The 17084-nt window shown below is 45.8% G+C and overlaps 2 protein-coding genes across 5 annotated transcripts in view; one reads left to right on the top strand and one right to left on the bottom strand.

Moving 5' to 3' along the window:
- The window catches only part of LOC137571303 (protein FAM228B-like), a 33305-nt gene extending 26714 nt beyond the window's left edge, over positions 1-6591 (bottom strand). The window contains exons 1-3 of one of the 3 annotated variants that reach the window (XM_068280251.1): positions 6357-6591; positions 3256-3472; positions 1123-1247 (exon numbers count right to left, since the gene is read on the bottom strand). In XM_068280251.1, coding sequence (XP_068136352.1) covers positions 1123-1247; positions 3256-3259 — 129 coding nt within the window. In that variant the 5' untranslated portion in view covers positions 3260-3472; positions 6357-6591. Of the gene's footprint in view, positions 1-1122; positions 1248-3255; positions 3477-6306 lie in introns of all 3 variants that reach the window. The other 2 variants (XM_068280249.1, XM_068280250.1) reach the window with 2 other exon arrangements.
- PFN4 (profilin family member 4) lies at positions 219-16180 on the top strand. 2 transcript variants are annotated; one of them, XM_068280253.1, is made up of 5 exons: positions 219-439; positions 10484-10643; positions 11952-12086; positions 12189-12294; positions 15487-16180. In XM_068280253.1, the coding sequence occupies exons 2-5, from the start codon at positions 10527-10529 to the stop codon at positions 15513-15515; spliced, it is 387 nt and encodes a 128-aa protein (XP_068136354.1). In that variant the 5' UTR covers positions 219-439; positions 10484-10526; the 3' UTR covers positions 15516-16180. The 2 variants fall into 2 exon arrangements, with proteins under 2 accessions (XP_068136354.1, XP_068136353.1); XM_068280252.1 differs by lacking the exon at positions 219-439 and adding an exon at positions 6411-6636.
- The last annotated feature ends 904 nt before the right edge of the window (positions 16181-17084 follow it).

Genomic DNA, 17084 nt, shown 5'->3' on the forward strand with positions numbered 1-17084 from the left:
GACTGCGGTCAGCTGATATTCACAGCTGACACTTAGGCAGGGTACTGTTGTCTGACTGGATGTGCGGAGTGTGGCCGGCCACTAATTTGATGAGAGTTGTATTTAAACGTGCTGAGTGCTCCCAGTCATCGCCCATGATAGCATAGCTGTGGCTAGTTGCTGGGTGCGCACTTACTAATATTGTTTATCTGGAATTTGACCCTTAGCTTGTTTTCGACCATTCTTGTCTGCTGCCTTAACTGACCTTTGTTTGTTACCTGGATGCTCTTGCCTGCTGCCTGGACCGACCTTTGCTTGTTACCTGGATACTCTTGTCTGTTGCCTGGACTGACCTTTGCTGGTCACCTGGACACTCTTGCTTGCTGCTTGAACCAACCATTACCGGTCACTGGATCTGCTACTGCCTATCACCATCGTGGGCCTCATCCTCATCATCAAGGTACTATTACAGTTTGACACTTGTGAACTCTTGAACTCTGTTGATACTTGCCTCAGTGGGGCTCTGGGGGGTTATTGTCCACTCTACTTCAGTCTGTATGCCTAGCACATTAAGACCTCAGGGTAACCGTAGTCAGGAGACAAATAAAGTGTCCTGTTCATGCGGGGGCTTGTCTATAGGTGAAGACCGTGGGCTGGGCTCAGAGTCACAGCACTAGATTGGGGCATAGATACTGATTGTGGACATAACCTGTCAAGCCTTACACCAGGACAAATGGGCAAATAAAATTTGTGGGTTTTAATCACGTTAGCATGTATTATTTTAAAACTATAATGACCGAAAACTGAGAAATAATGATTTTTTTCCATTTTTTTCTTATTTTTCCTGTTAAAACACTTTTAGAAAAAAATAATTCTTAGCAAAAAGTACCCCCCAAAAGAAAGCCTAATTGGTGGCGGAAAAAAGCAAGATATAGATTGTTTCGTTGTGACAAGTAGTGATAAAGTTATAGACGAATGAATGGAAGGAGTGCTGACAGGTGAAAATTGCTCTGGTTTTTTTAAGGGGAAAAACCCTTCGAGGTGAAGTGGTTAAGCTGCGAGGAAACATGCCAAAACTATGTAAAGGAAAACAAGAAAAAAAAACAACAAACAAGTGAATGATGCAGGGCAGCCAGAACTGACCTTTGTGTGCTCCGGAGCAGGCAGCAGCTCTCTGGGCAGATGCGGGGCTTGCAGTGTGATAATACCTTCCTTCATGGAACCTCTACATCCTGGCATCATGTCATTCCGGGGAGATACTTCATCCGCTGCAGCAGAAATGAGATGCCAACAGGAGCGTTACTTTTAAAATAAGCTGTTAGATTGTTACAGTAGACATATATAGCCCTAGTGGCAGCTATTTATCCAGGTCCTCCACTGTCCCCATGTGTCCCCTGTGTCCTCTGATGTCCCCCAGCTCCAAGCCGCGCTGCCTCCCTTGCGCAGCTTTAGCCTATGGGGGAGAACTTGTGTTTGTACTGGAGCCAATGGTCCCGTACCTCCGTTGGGAAATGGGCAAATCTCTGCACTTGCTGCTACTCGGTGAGTGAAGTGATTGGCCCACTAACAGAGCCATGGTCCCACCTGCGAGTCAGCAACAGGAGCTTCTGCTCGGCCAGGTGCCCAGGATCGTGTCCGTACAATGATCAGTATGTAAGCTCTAATAAAGAACTGATGGTCAAAGAGATGCTGTTTTTTGTTTTGTGCTTTTATGCACATTGTGGCTTGGAATATGGCCAGTCCAGATAGGCAGACCGTGTGTTTCACTGGCCCAAATCTGAGCTTCAAACAATTTGTATGCAGGGCATAAAACTATAATCTAATGGACCAACTCTACAAGAAATAATCATGAAAGATTTATTTGCGTAAAAGGCATCTTACAACTGTACGAGTCTTACCCACTTAAGGACCGGGCTATGTTTTGCAGATCTGTGCTGCGTGAGCTCTTCAGCCCACAGCACAGATCAGGATTGACGCAGGGCGATCAGACTTCCCCCCCCCCCTTTTTCCCCACTAGGGGGATGTCCCCCGTCTGATCGCCGCCACTCTGTGTGGCCGAGCGGGAAGGGGGCTCCTCAAAGCCCCCCTCCGCAGCGATTTCCAGCCTCCCTCTCCTTCCCTTTCTCCCCTCCTTCCGTCCTGTACCGCCTCTGATAGGCTTCAGCCTATCAGATGCCGGCGATCCCCGGCCAATCAGAGGCCAGGGATCGTCGATCTCCTTTACGGCGCTGCTGCGCAGCAGCAGCGTGCGACGTAAACACCGAGGATTTCTTCCCTGCGTGTTTACATTTAGCCTGCGAACCGCGATCGGAGGCTCGCAGGCTGTTCACAGAGACACCCTCCGTGAACTGACATGAAACGTTTCCATGGAAACACCACTTCGACCTGCCGACGCCTATCGGCGTTAGGTGGTCGTTAAGCGGTTACAAAGTGTTCAAAAAAGTTAATGTGAAAGTTTTAGGTTATGGCTAACAGGTAGTGTGGTGAGGCTGAAGTAGTGAAGCACTGATGTTAGTAAGTGTAAAGGAGAGGTGAGATGGGGAACATCAAGAAGCATGCAGTGGCGTAGCTAAGAAGCCGTGAGCCCCGGTGCAAGTTTAGCATTGGGGCCCCCCGAGCATGCTATAGATTACAATTGATACAACACACCAAAACCAATCAAGGACAACCACAGTGTCAGAGGTACAAGAACGGGATGGGAAACAGTGTGTTAGTGATCACTACTATTCAAGTCAACTATAGAAGTGAATATTATCAGCACAGGACCAATAAAAAGCTAATACTGTGTTTGAGGGGCCCCTCTAGCCCAAGGACCCTGATGCAGTCGTTACCTCTGCACCCCCTATTGCTACGCCACTGGAAACATGGATACATACATGGATACAGATATTGTGAAGGAGTCTGAGGGGGCATATAGGCAAGATATTAAGAGTTAACTGGCTACCCCGATATCATGCAGTAGGATTCTACACCCCCTCAGACAATGTATAGAACTTAGGATGACTCCTTAGCATTGATCGTGTGCAGCAGCACTTCTGAAGAAGCATGTGGTCAGATAATTTTGAAGGTTCTGATTTGCTGTTTGTGATCATGTGTCAATTCTGTTTCCTGTGTAGGCTTAAAAGGAAGTGATCACCGCTAATCAGAACCTTGCAATATACTGTCAACAGAATAATGTGCTTTTCCATAAATTCTGCTACACATGATCAACACACTTATCTACCTACTTTTCTGCAAGGTACAAACAAACAGTGCTACACTGTAAAGTTGACTCACCCATGGATGTGCAGTATTGTAAGCCAGCCCAGCAAGGTAGTCCAGCACTGGAAATGGATGTTAGCAGGTACAACTGGAGCTGGGTGCAGACTGGTCACATGTTCCTGTCACATTAGGCAGAACAGCAATCTGTGTACGCAGACATACACAGGTCTCCAGGAGGTGACTGACAAGAAAGCGTGTTCCAAGCTGCACTGACGTCCCAGCCACGGTCACTCTGTCTATGAAAACACAAAATGTACAGTATTCTTTGTGAACCCCCCAAAAATGGGCTGAGGCTAATGGCCTATTTAAAAATCACATTTTTTTAAAGTCAGGTCACACCTTTAAGGTCACCATATTTATATGGTGGCTGCACAGTGGTGAACAGCCGCTAGAAAGACACACCCCTTTTCTCCTCTGAAGCCTACGGCGTTTTTCACATCAGGCTAATCTCGTTTACAAATCAACACTTTATTGCCAATAATTCAAGTCAATGTTGGTGATCCTGGAAAGTTGTGATGCTTTATAAAACCTGATCACCATTTTTATGAATACAGTTCCCTCTGATCTCCAGAAAAGTCCCCTGTTCTGCAGATTACCACATATCTTGGCCCTATAGTGTCCCAAAGTATACAAATACTAAATCTGCACCAAACTCAGTCAGTCTTCTAGAGACTATCAGATACTGGAGAACTGGTGTTCATAACTCCAGATACTACAGTATGTTTGCTCTAACTCCCTGTAGAGGGTGAAATGGATGGGTAATTATTTCTTTCGAAGAAAAGCAATAACTTGAATTCGGGGCTCAAAAAAGAGTTGGCCTACATGCAGGGTTGTGGAGTTGGTACAAAAATCATCCGACTCCAACTCAGACTCCTCAGTTTATGAAACCACCAACTCTGATGCCAGGTACCCAAAATTACTACAACTCCTCGACTCCGACTCCTTAGTATAAAACTTACGAAGGCTGTAGAGTTGGTACAAAAATCATCCGAATCCTCAGTTTATGAAACCGCTGACTCCAGGTACCCAAAACTGCTCCAACTCCTCTACTCCCACTACTTAGTCTAATATATACCAGGGCTGTGGAGTTGGTACAAAAATCATCTGACTCTGTCTCCGACTCTTTAGTTTTATAAAGCCACCAACTCCGAGTACGCAAAATTGCTTTGACTCCGACTCCTCGACTCTGACTCCATAGCCCTGCCTACATGAGGCATAGTGCTGCCTCTTGTATGAATGCAATAACATGGAGTTACACTGTCCCAGTTAGAAGATAACACAGAGTATTCATAGATTACATAGGCGTATCAAGTGGTACATAAGAATCCTGCAGACAGTTCGTAAAAGATTGCCACACGTTTGTGGAACTAACATTTTATAACCATACTAATGAAAAACTGCATTCCATAAATGTTGCTATCCCTTTCCTATCTAACCTAACCTACCCCAACACCTAACCCTAACCTATTACCTAAAGTTATATCCTTCCTAATGCCTAACCCCAGCCTTTCCTTGTTAACATTAACCCCTTCCTGACACCTAACCCCCTTCCTTAATTTTTCCTCCCCCTCTCATTCTTTAGTGGACTCCAACTCTAGGTGACTGTATGTACTTTTGCACGGTGGAGGGGTCTGTCAATCACAGCTTCTTTCAGCATCTTCATACCTTCACATATGCGGTCTATCCATCTAAAGCTGAATACTCAACAACAAAGGAAGATGGATCACAGCGACGTCCCACGGCGACAAGCTCTCCCCCCGATCCATTATCCTGCCGACGGGTATACGCCATGTCACATGAGAGTTTAAAGGGGAACTGAAGAGAGAGGTATATGGAGGCTGTCATGTTTATTTCCTTTTAGACAATACCAGTTGCCTGGCAGCCCTGCTGATCCTCTGCCTCTAATACTATTAGCCATAGCCCCTGAACAAGCATGCAGCAGATCAGGTGTTTCAGTGGTTCAGACTTATAAGTCTGATCTGACAAGACTAGCTGCATGCTTGTTTCTGGTTTTAATCAGATACTACTGCAGAGAAATAGACCAGCAGGGCTGCCAGGCAACTGGTATTGATTAAAAGGAAATAAACATGACAGCCTCCATATACCTCTCTCTTCAGTTCCCCTTTAATCAATCGCGGTACTTTGTGCAGGAGTCGTCGGAGATCTTAAAGATCCGATATGATGGCTGCTGTCGCCGCACATCGTCAAACATGGTTCATGTAATAGAATGCCTGTACCCATGTCGCAGAAACGATTGCTTGTCACTCATAAAAAATCACCAGTCGGAAAAATCGTGTACTGGGTACAGGCTTTTAACCTCTGCCGTCCTCTTCTTCCTTAATTTTTAACCCCTTAATAACTTTAACCCTTCTGACAACTTCTGATATTATCCTCATATCCTGAACCTCCTGATCCATACTCTGGTCTGTTCCTCCATCCATTGCAGAATGTCGGACAGGGACCCCAGCAGAGTGCAGTATGGCACTCAGGGCCAGTTCTAGACTTTTTGCTGCCTGAGGCAAACTTGTGAGGATGCTCTGAATTGGAATGATCGTACAAGCACCCGACAATTTGCACCGCACATTATAGCTGCGGTGAGCGCCCAAAAAACACCCTCAGTATAGGTAGGTAGCCAGGTACAGGTGACCCCAGTATTAGTAGCTAGGTACAGTTGCCCCCAGTATAGGTTAGCCAGGTACAGTTGCCCCCAGTATAGGTTGGTCAGGCACTCTGTTCACTTCCTGTTTCTGCCTGGTGCTGCCTCCAGACTTCTACTGCCTAAGGAAGTCGTCTCACTTGGCATCATGGGCGGACCGGGCCTGATGGCGCTGTGCTGAGCAATTAGCGCCTTCTATCAGAGGTGACGGATTTCCTCAGAAACTGATATAACGCAGCCACAAACTGCATCAATAATTAAGCAGGAGTTTATAAATCAACTGACATGCCTAGCAACATATTACTCTTCAAAGTGACACATCCATATAAATATTCCAGACTATTATGAATGCATTCTATACAAGCTATCCAGCAGCACCTGCCATACATTGCAGCACACACAGCACTCACCAGGCCTGATCTCAGCACTGATAAACTAGTCCCTGCTCTAACACAATTACCAGCAGCGTATCCCTCCGCGGGTCCCACAACAAAGTGCTGAAACTTCTGCAAAGCTTCCGCTGATGGTGGAACTGGTGACTGGCGTATGAGCAGATGAAGGATAACTTGACATTACACCGGGCCCTCCACTCCGCCTCCCGCCCTCCCGCGGTTGGTAATCTTCTCCGTCTGCCCCGGAACGCGGAGCGGGGTGTGCTGGCTGTCCGGCGTCTCAGGTTGCCATGGCTACCCGGTGCCGCGTCACAGATCCATCTGGAGGAGGCAGCGCGAGCAGGAGAGGTGAGAAGGAAAAGTTCCTGCACTTCTGTAATTGTAATAAGGGCTACAGGGTGGATAGGGCACCAAGCTGCAGTATTTCATTCTGGTGCCTGGGCTACTACCAGAATAAAAAATAAAAAGTGTAGGGTCACCAGGCTTCCTAACGCTGATATCTGAAGGGGGAGGGGGAATATGGAGGGGACAGGGGCACCAAGCTTCTAAGTTCTGATGTCTGGAGGGGCACCAGGCTACAAAGTGATATCTAGGTTAACTGGGGGTAGCCAGTGGCCACAGCAGGCTCGAGCAACCCAGTCTACCCGATGCTCATATCTGTAACAGTAAAAAAGGGTGCAGGAGGCTAGTGGACAAATCGGGCGCCGCCATTCACTCCTATAATAATTATCGTTTACTGGGCGTCGAACAGGAAAAAAGGGCGCCCGAGAATAATAACGTTTTCCAACGGCGCCCGAAGATTTTTCATGTTCTATAACTGCTTGTGATGATTTACATTTCTTATTTCAATAAAACATTATTTTAAATGTTATCCCTTACTGTTTGTAAAACATTATTATTCACGAAACAAAGCGATCAGTACGTAATGTAAATTGTAATATATTTTATCCTTTACTGTTTTTAAAACATTATTCTACACACAATACAGTGAGCACTAAGGAGGGTCTTAGGTTTAAGCACCAACAGGGGTGTCTTAGGTTTAGGCACCAACAGGGGTGTCTTAGGTTTAGGCACCAACAGGGGTGTCTTAGGTTTAGGCACCACCAGGGGGGTCTTAGGTTTAGGCACCAACAGGGGGGTCTTAGGTTTAGGCACCAACAGGGGGGTCTAGGGGTTAGGGGTAGACACAGGGAGGGTTACTTAGGCACCAACAGGGGGGGTCTTAGGTTTAAGCATCAACAGGGGGGTCTAGGGGTTAGGGGTAGGTACAGGGAGGGTTACTTAGTAATTTTTTTTTTAAACGTTATTATACGTTTCACTATTTAAACGGAAGATTAACGTTTCTACAATTGCCGATTTAATGCACATTATTTAATGATTTATAACTTTATAAAACATTAATTTTAAACGAAATACAGTACAATACATTTTTAAACGTTATCCATGCTTATCGTTTAAAACCCAGCGCCCTTTTTTCCCAGCGCCCCTTTTTAACGTACGCGCTGATATCTGTGGTGGGGTGCACACAAGGGATGATATAGGATATTATTATTATAGGTTCCAAACACATGGTACACGAACCCCAGGGCATACTTTAGTATCTCCCAAGGGGTGCTTCAGCTAATCAATCCACTGTAGTAAGTTTAAAGATTAACAAAAATATAAAAGATTAATAAACAAACTTGAATAATAACTTATAGATAATTTAACGTTTCAAGGAATGTTTGAAAAATATCCTTTATAATAATCATCATGCCACTGCGTCCCATCCTTCACTTCCTGTGTGTGTCCTGTGTTTTGCGCCACTGCGCATGTGCAGGGAAGGATGAGAGACACTGAGGAGAGCAGAAGGGACGTGAGGGCAGGTGCACATGTGGTGGGCGCGTGCATGTGCGCAGCGAAGTAGTGACAGACGTAGCCCGTTTTTAAACAGGCTAAGGTCACTAGTTTATACATAATTATGGTGTCCTCAGTGGGGATGTCAGTGGATACTTGAGATGATTTAAAGGGACTCCGAGCAGTGCAGAAACTATGGAAAGATGCACATCATTTTAAAGCGCTCTTTCTCCTCTTTCCAATGATATATAAACCGCCACCCTAGGCCTTTTAGTTTTCGCTATTTTCGCGATTGAAATTGCCGCGGCCGCGATTTCGATCGCGAAAATAGAGAAAACTAAAAGGCGTAGTGCAACGATTTAGGTGTCGTCAGAAAGAGGAGAAAGAGAGCTTTAAAATGATATCCATCTTTCCATAGTTATATTGTATTACACAGGGCGACTTTTTGTCAAAGTCAGCAGCTGCATTCAGCAGAATGGAGCTGCTGACACTGGGGAAAGTGTCGTCCTGTGTAATACAATATAACTATGGCTTGATGGATATCATTTTAAAGCTCTCTTTCTCCTCTTTCTGACGACACCTAAATCGTTGCCCTACGCCTTTTAGTTTTCTCTATATTCGCGATCGAAATCGCGGCCGCGGCAATTTCAATCGCGAAAATAGCGAAAACTAAGAGACGTAGAGTGGTGGTTTATATATCATTGGAAAGAGGAGAAAGAGAGCTTTAAAATGATATGCATCTTTTCATAGTTTCTGCACTGCTCGGAGTCCCTTTAAGCCACAGTAGGGGTACTTGATCAACACAGTCAGTAATAATGGAGTACAGTCTATAATAATGTTGAGAAACGCTAATCTAGTCTACCCTATACTGATATTGGGGGGGGGGGGGATGGGGGCACACACAGTTTCCTTGTTCTGATATCTTGGGGGCACATGGCTACTTAATTCTGATATGTGGGGGCATATGGCTTTCTATTTCTGGTATCTGCAATAAGTAACCATGTGTCCCCAGGTACCAGAATTAGGTAGCCATGGGAACCCAGGTGTCAGAATTAAGAGGCCGTGTTCCCCAAATATTCCAGTACTGGGAAACCATGTGTCCAAGTTGTAACCATATCTCTGCACCTAATACTGAACATTCAACACCCTAGGTATCCACATTTCTTCACCCCCATATTGAACGCCCTACGTAGCCAAATCATCACAACAACAACGGAACATTTGTAAAGCGCTTTTCTCCTGTAGCACCCAAAGTGCATGAGCTTGTCTCAGATCAGTACATAGTGATGCACACAGGGGGAAAGTTATGTGATCATACATGCCAGACTAAACAGGTGGCTTTTCAGTTCTGATTTAAACATGTTCAGGGTTGGAGCTGTCTTGATTACGTTTGGCAAGGCATTTCACAGGGTAGGAGCAGCATGACAGAATGCTCTGGCTCCAGAGTTTTTTAGTTAAACTCTGGTGGTTGTTAAGTTATTTTGATCTGAGGTTGTGGGAGGTGTGACGCAGTTACAACAAATCCTTCAGGTATCCAGGCTCTAGGTCGTGTTGGGATTTGAATGTTAGCATGCCAATTTTGAAAAGGATTCTCCATTCACACCTCATATTGAACACTCAGCACCTCAAGTCGCCATATTTCTTCACCCCATATTGAATGCGCTGCACCTCCAGTCACTGTATCTCTGCACCCCATATTGAACACACAGTACCCCAAGCCTTTGTATCTCTGCCCCGTATTGAACACCTGGTACCTCAAGTCTCCATGTCTCTGCTCCCCACATTGTACACTCATCACCCCAATTTTCCATATATCTGCAATTAAAGCGAACCAGAGAACAAAATCAACTAATAAAATATTCAATTGGATCTGTCCTTCTACTCCTAAAAATGTTTCTTTTAGCTATCTCAAGGTTTTATTTTATGTATAAACATTTACAAAGCAGAGTTAATGTTTTATAGTCTCTGCTCAATTGCAGTGTCTCAAGAGTCCCAGAGTGAAAATACATGAACTAGTGACCTTTTTATCTTTTCCTCTCACAGTAAAAAGCCCAGGTATCTGCTTAGGAAAGTGTTTTGCAGTTGTAATTTATTATCAGTGAGCCGACTGAGTCCTGACTGGAGAAAAGCTGCCGGTTCCATAGCTAATGTAATTATACACTCTTTCAGGCAGGGAAAAAAGAAGAGCACAGCATAAGTGTCTGTATGCTTGCCACTGTATATGCACATGTCTGTTTCGTCATGTCACATGTCATCTCTTCTACACTTTAATAGTGAATACCCCCCAGGTACCCATATCTCATAACTTAGACCGTAATTCTGAATTTGTAAGATAACAATGCTCTGTATTTCATTACAGTTCTATATTTCCTGCCTGTTTTTCACTGGTGTGATGTGCAGCAATGAGCCAGATCCAGAATCTGCTTTATGACTCCCTGATAAAGACACAACATGTGGAGAGTGCTGCCCTTATCAAGATAAAAGAGGGCGTGGCCTTCACGTCGCCCCCTCGGTTTCATGTAAGTTCCTTGTGCTCATACTGATGGCTATGCTCAGATAGGTGGTAAATAGGCATTGGATAAACTACTGAATTTTGGCCCTGTGCATCCTTAGCTAATGATTTCAATACTTTACTGAAACTAAAACTTAAAGGACAACTGTAGTGAGAGGTATATGGAGTCTGCCATATTTATTTCCTGTTAAACAATACCAGTTGCCTGGCAGCCCTGCTGATCTATTTGGCTGCGGTAGTGTCCTAATCAGACCTATGGAAGCTGCTTTATTTATTTCCTTTTAAACAATACTAGTTGCCTGGCATCCTTGCTGATCTTTCTGATCAGTAGGGTCTAAACCACACACCTGCAACAAAGATGCAGCTAATCTTCTCAGATCTGACAATAATATCAGCAACACCTGATCTGCTGCATGCTTGTTCAGGGTGTATGGCTAAAAGTATTAGAGGCAGAGGATCAGCAGGACTGCCAGGCAACTGGTATTGCGTAAAAGGAAATAAATATGGTAGCCTCTATATTCTTCTCACTTCAGTTGCCCTTTAAGTTAAAAAAAACAAAGAAAAAACAGTTTAACTTACCTGGGTCTTCTTGCAGCCTCCTGCAGCCACCCTGTGCTTGAGTTGTCCTTCTGCAACCCTCCAGCCAGCAGCGGCAACCCCTTCAAAACTGGCAGTAGGGAAAAATTGCTATTGTGCACGCACAGATCGCTCCCGACAGGAGCACAGTTGGGATGCAAAGTAGCATCCCTGGCCAACAAAGTGGCCAGCTTAGAAGGGGTCTCTGCTGCTGAATGGAGGGTTGCAGAAGGACAGAGCGGGCACAGGATGACTGCAGGGAGCAGCAAGAAGCCCCAGGTAAGTTTAACTGTTGTTGTTTTTTATTTTATTTAAGTATCGCTTTAAAAAGGAATCCAAGGGGAGAAACCTATGGAGGCTGCCATGTTTATTTCCTTTCAAACAATACCAGTTTCCTGGCATCCTGCTGATCATTCTGCTCAGTAGTGTCTGAATTACACAAGCATGCAGCTAATCTTGTCAGATTTTTGTCACACACCTGATCTGCATGCTCGTTCAGGGTCTATGGGTGAACGTATTAGAGACAGAGGATCAGGAGGACAGCAAGGCAATGTGGATTGTTTAAAATGAAATAAATATGGTATTCTCCATAGGTCTGTCACCTTGGGTCCCCTTTAAAGCAATATCTACTTTTTAATTTGTTTAGGGCTCTTTATTCAACTATGTTGGAATACACTGAGTGACATGTTTTTATATGTTGTTGGAATACACTGAGTGACATGTTTTTATATGTTTATAGCTGCAGCCACAGAGCATTCATGTGATTATTGATGCCTTCAAAAACACACCAGCCCTAAGAAGAGATGGATTTACCTTCTGGGAGAAGAATTACACGTGTGTCCGGGCTGATAGGAACTCCATCTATGCTAAATGTGTAAGCTATATGACATTTTTACAATGTATGTTACATTACTGCTCCTCCGTGGCTGACAGCGAAGTGACTGTGCTGTCTGATCATTCTCTTCTATTTCCCCAGGACAACGAGGGGGTTGTCATGGTAAAAACCAAATCCAACATCCTGCTTGCCTCCTATCGGGAAGGGATGTACCCCAGCGTGTGTGTGGAGGCTGTGGAGAAACTGGGTGAGTTACAGAAACTGCTACTTCTCATTCTACTACGGCACACACTGACATAACTCAAAGGTGAACCAGAGATGGTTCACTAGTGCTTATTTATACAAATCCAGCACTTCCTCCAGCCCAATGAGCAGCGCTGAGTCCCTCACCGTCTTCATCAGCCCCTCCGTTAAGCCGCTTTGACTCCCGGTAATCCTATGTGCTTGCCCGCCACTGTCATTTAGAGTTCTCTGGGGACACCTGTACATGCTAGATTCTTAGCCGAGATGGTCTCCATAGGCGAATTCTGTCTGGTGCATGTACAAGACTGATCAAACGACTATTGTGACCTGCACTACCCTTGTTTTGCCACAAGATGTCAACAACCCATCACATCTTGTGGACACAATAACTACATGCTTGCGATCTAACTCTACCTATATGAAAAGGTTAATATGTGTCTCAGTAGCATAATTCTGTAAACTTGGGCCTTAACGATTTAAAAAATCAGAGGTTCAGGTATTAAGGTTTATTTGTATTTTCAGAAAATACCTACAAAAGGAAAAAAAATCCTTTAGGCCCCTTTTACAGTTGGATTGCAAGTGTGCGTTGCCTTACCCTGTTTTACCGCAGTCAATACAAGTCAATGAGGCCTTTTACACCTACCACTTTGCATCGGAAGTGTTAATCCCGACGCACAGCCTGCAGCGTTACCGCAAGCACCGCACTTAACACACGGTGCTTGGGGCAATGAAAGTCAATGGACGATGCAGTAAGTGTGAACAACGGAGCATGGTGCATCGCAGTGCACATGAGCAGACTAACGGGAATCCCGGTGGCACACTTCCTGTCATGCAGGCGGTATGTCACTGGACGGGGTGCGACGCTATGCCTATGACCCTGTCGGCGCACTGTGCCGCAGGGTCATATGCTTGTCATTTTTTGTGTTGCTTTGGGATGTGGCAGGCGCATGGAATCGCAACGCAAAAATCAGATGTAAAACTGGCCTTAAAGGGAAGGTTCAGGGTCAGTATAAAAAAAAATAAAAATGCAAATCCACTTACCTGGGGCTTCCTCCAGCCCGTGGCAGGCAGGACGTGCCCTCAGCGCCGCTCTGCAGGCTCCCGGTCTCCTCCGGTGTCGCAGAGGGCACGGAAGCCTGCGGAGCGGCGCCGAGGGCACGTCCTGCCTGCCACGGGCTGGAGGAAGCCCCAGGTAAGTGGATTTGCATTTTTATTTTTTTTATACTGACCCTGAACCTTCCCTTTAAGCTATAAGTAGGAAAACCTCCTTGGAAAAATTGTACATTTTAATTAGCTAAATATTTTTGGGGTGAATCCTTCTTGACAATTGTTGTTCTGATGTAAAAGAAAAGATTACACAGTGTTATGTTATGTAGTAGCCACTGCGAGTTGCCCCATCTTGTGGTCAGAAGCAGCACTACACCAGGTCAGACATGGCTTTGAGGTGTAAAATGAACTGCAATAAAAATGAATAAAATATACTGTGTGACAGTAGTCAGTAGCGATGAGAGAAACAAAATCTCCTCCTCACATGCAAACCTCCACTGAACCAATCAAAGCCACTGACTGCTGGTTAATTAAAGGGAACCTAAACTGAGAAGGATATGGATTTTTCCTTTTAAAATAATACCAGTTGCTTGACTGATCCTGTGTCAGTAATACTTTTAGCCACAGCCCCTAAACAAGCATGCAGATCAGGTGCTCTGACTGAAGTCAGACTGGATTAGCAGCATGCTTGTTTCAGGTGTGTGATTCAGCCACTGCTGCAGCCAAGAGATCAGCAGGACTGCCAGGCAACTGGTATTGTTTAAAAGGAAAAATCCATATCCCTCTCGGTTAAGGTTCCCTTTAAAGGAAACCTAAAGTAAACCTAATGCGACCAGTTTATCTTCAATCCATTCAGCAGCTCTGCCCCTCAGAAAGCTGCATGTGTAGCCCAGGGCCAAGCGCCTCCTCAATTGTGGCACCGTGGCTGGGAGTGCTGTGCACTGGCACAGTTTGAAAAAGTGTCAACTGCGCATGCACCAAAATGCCTGCGATCAAGGAGGCACGCGGCCCTGGCACAGCAGTGCGAATCTGGATGGCATGCTGCAGGTTCCTGCAGCACGCACCCAAATCCCCATAGTTGCGCATGGAACGGTTTAGCAACTCGGGCTGCGTCTGCACAGCAGAATTGGTGCCGTGGACATTTCTGATTTAGCCACGGCTCCTAGTGGAAACCAGCTTACAGGAGCCATTGAATACAGATATTAATGAGGACGGCCGACATTTGTAATGAAGGGGAAAGTGAAGCCTTCTGCAAGGTCCTGACTTCCTGCAGTACTAGCACACACCAAGAGCACATGGGCTGTGCTCATACCTGGCTCTGTAATGTTCCCCAGAGCTGCTCTATGCTCTGTACACACACTGCTGCTCTATGCTCTGTACACACGCTGCTGCTCCATGCTCTGTACACACACTGCTGCTCCATGCTCTGTACACGCGCTGCTGCTCCATGCTCTGTACACACACTGCTGCTCCATGCTCTGTACACACACTGCTGCTTCATGCTCTGTACACACACTGCTGCTCCATGCTCTGTACACACACTGCTGCTCCATGCTCTGTACACACACTGCTGCTCCATGCTCTGTACACACACTGCTGCTCCATGCTCTGTACACACACTGCTGCTCCATGCTCTGTACACACACTGCTGCTCCATGCTCTGTACACACACTGCTGCTCCATGCTCTGTACACACTCTGCTGCTCCATGCTCTGTACACACACTGCTGCTCCATGCTCTGTACACACACTGCTGCTCCATGCTCTGTACACACGGTGCTGCTCCATGCTCTGTACACACACTGCTGCTCCATGCTCTGTACACACACTGCTGCTCCATGCTCTGTACACACACTGCTGCTCCATGCTCTGTACACACACTGCTGCTCCATGCTCTGTACACACACTGCTGCTCCATGCTCTGTACACACGATGGGGTTGTACATAGTGCAGGCAGCAGCAGGGTGCTTTGAGCTGCTGGATGCCTGCAGACATGCTGGTGTCTCAAATTGTGCCTTTCCGCAGACACTGCCCTGGCCCCGGTCTGAGGGGGGATTCTGGGCACATCTAAACGTGCCTGTGCTCTGGGTGGGCTTCTGTAGATGTGAATTTCCACCATTGTCTGTTTTGACTCATTTTGTTATCTGCAGGTTGTTATTTCCGGGAGAAGGAAGTCTGATCTTCACAGGCCGCAGCGTGGATCTAGAGAGGTTGGAACTGTACAAAGTAGTGACTGTACTGCCGGAAATGTTATCTACTTACAAATATATACCTAGCACTGCAGTCCTTCCACACTGTGGACATTGCAGTACCCTAAGTCTTCATTGGAGTTGTCCTACCTCGTGCCCCCACCATTCCACCTGCAACTTTCACTTCTGTGGCGTTTTCTCCATGTCACCGCATGTCCCCTTTGTGAGTGACACTTGAGGACTGTCAGCTGTCACTTCAGTCAGTCGAGCATGTAATCACATGGGGATGGGGGGGGGGGGGGGGCAGACTGGAATCCTGCCAAACTCTGTAGAGTGGAGAATGTCAAGTATCAGAAGAGGACTAACTAGGCACTTCCACCACCACCATGGTGCAGACAGAGATGAGAGAGTGAAACTAAGGAAGGAATATCTATAACAGATAAGTATACATTCTTAAAGGGAACTTGAAGTGAGAGGCATATGGTGGTTGTCATATCTATTTCCTTTTAAACAATACCAGTTATCTGTACCATTGTCATGTCACAATAGGCCATGTTTATGTTGTCAGCAACCTCTGTAGGGAAATACAGTCAAAAACAGACAACCAAAGGTATAATAATACCTCATTAAACTTTACACAAGTACAGTATAAAAACATGGCTGTCATTATTTTCATTTTTACTCATGTATCCCTTTAAATTGTACCGAAGATGAATTAAACTAAAAAAAAGCTATTTACCTGGGAAGAGGGAAGCCATGTCCTCCTGGAGACCATTGTTGCATGAGCAGAGCCCCAGAAAATATGCGAGGAGAGCTTGTTGGATATATTCTTGTGGCCCCTGTGGGGGGGGGGGGGGGGAGGGGGCACAAGGAGGAAGTGGGAAGGAGGGAGAGAGGGGAAGTGACAAAGGAAGGAAAGGCCATAAAAGAAGAGAGGGGGAAAAAGGTTTGGCGGTGGGTCGGTGATGGTTTGGGGAGGCATATCCTTGGAGGGATGCACAGCTCTCTATAGAATTGACAGTGGCATCTTGACAGTCATTAGGTGATGATGATGATGTTATCCGTTCAGTCGTATCCGACTCTTGGTGACTTTGTGGGTTAGCTCTCTCCATGCTGTACCATTTCCGCCAGTTGCCTTAAGCTCAATCCTGTGTCAGCTTTGATGGTGTCAATTAGTTATCAGGATGGAATCCTTGGACCCATTGTCAGGCTATGAACTTGTGCAGTGAGTCCCGGGTTCCTCCTGGTGCATAGCAATGCCCGGCCTCATGTGGAGAAAGCATGTAAGCAGTTCCTGGAGGATTAAAGAATTGGTACCTCTGACTGGCCCTTAGGCCCACCTGACTTTAATCCAACAGAATACCTCTGGGGCATTATGTCTCTGTTTGATGCTGCCATGTTACACCTTAGATTATCCAGGACCTAAGTTATTGTCATGGACACACTGGTACTGGGTGCTCCCAGCTGTTAGATATAGTCGCATTAATGGACTACATCTCCTGGCATGCACTGCAGCGCACTCGCACAAGAGAGGCATTGTTGGGAAGTACAAATTGTGG

Source organism: Hyperolius riggenbachi, chromosome 4, assembly GCF_040937935.1.
Source record: "Hyperolius riggenbachi isolate aHypRig1 chromosome 4, aHypRig1.pri, whole genome shotgun sequence".
Lineage (NCBI taxonomy): Eukaryota > Metazoa > Chordata > Amphibia > Anura > Hyperoliidae > Hyperolius > Hyperolius riggenbachi.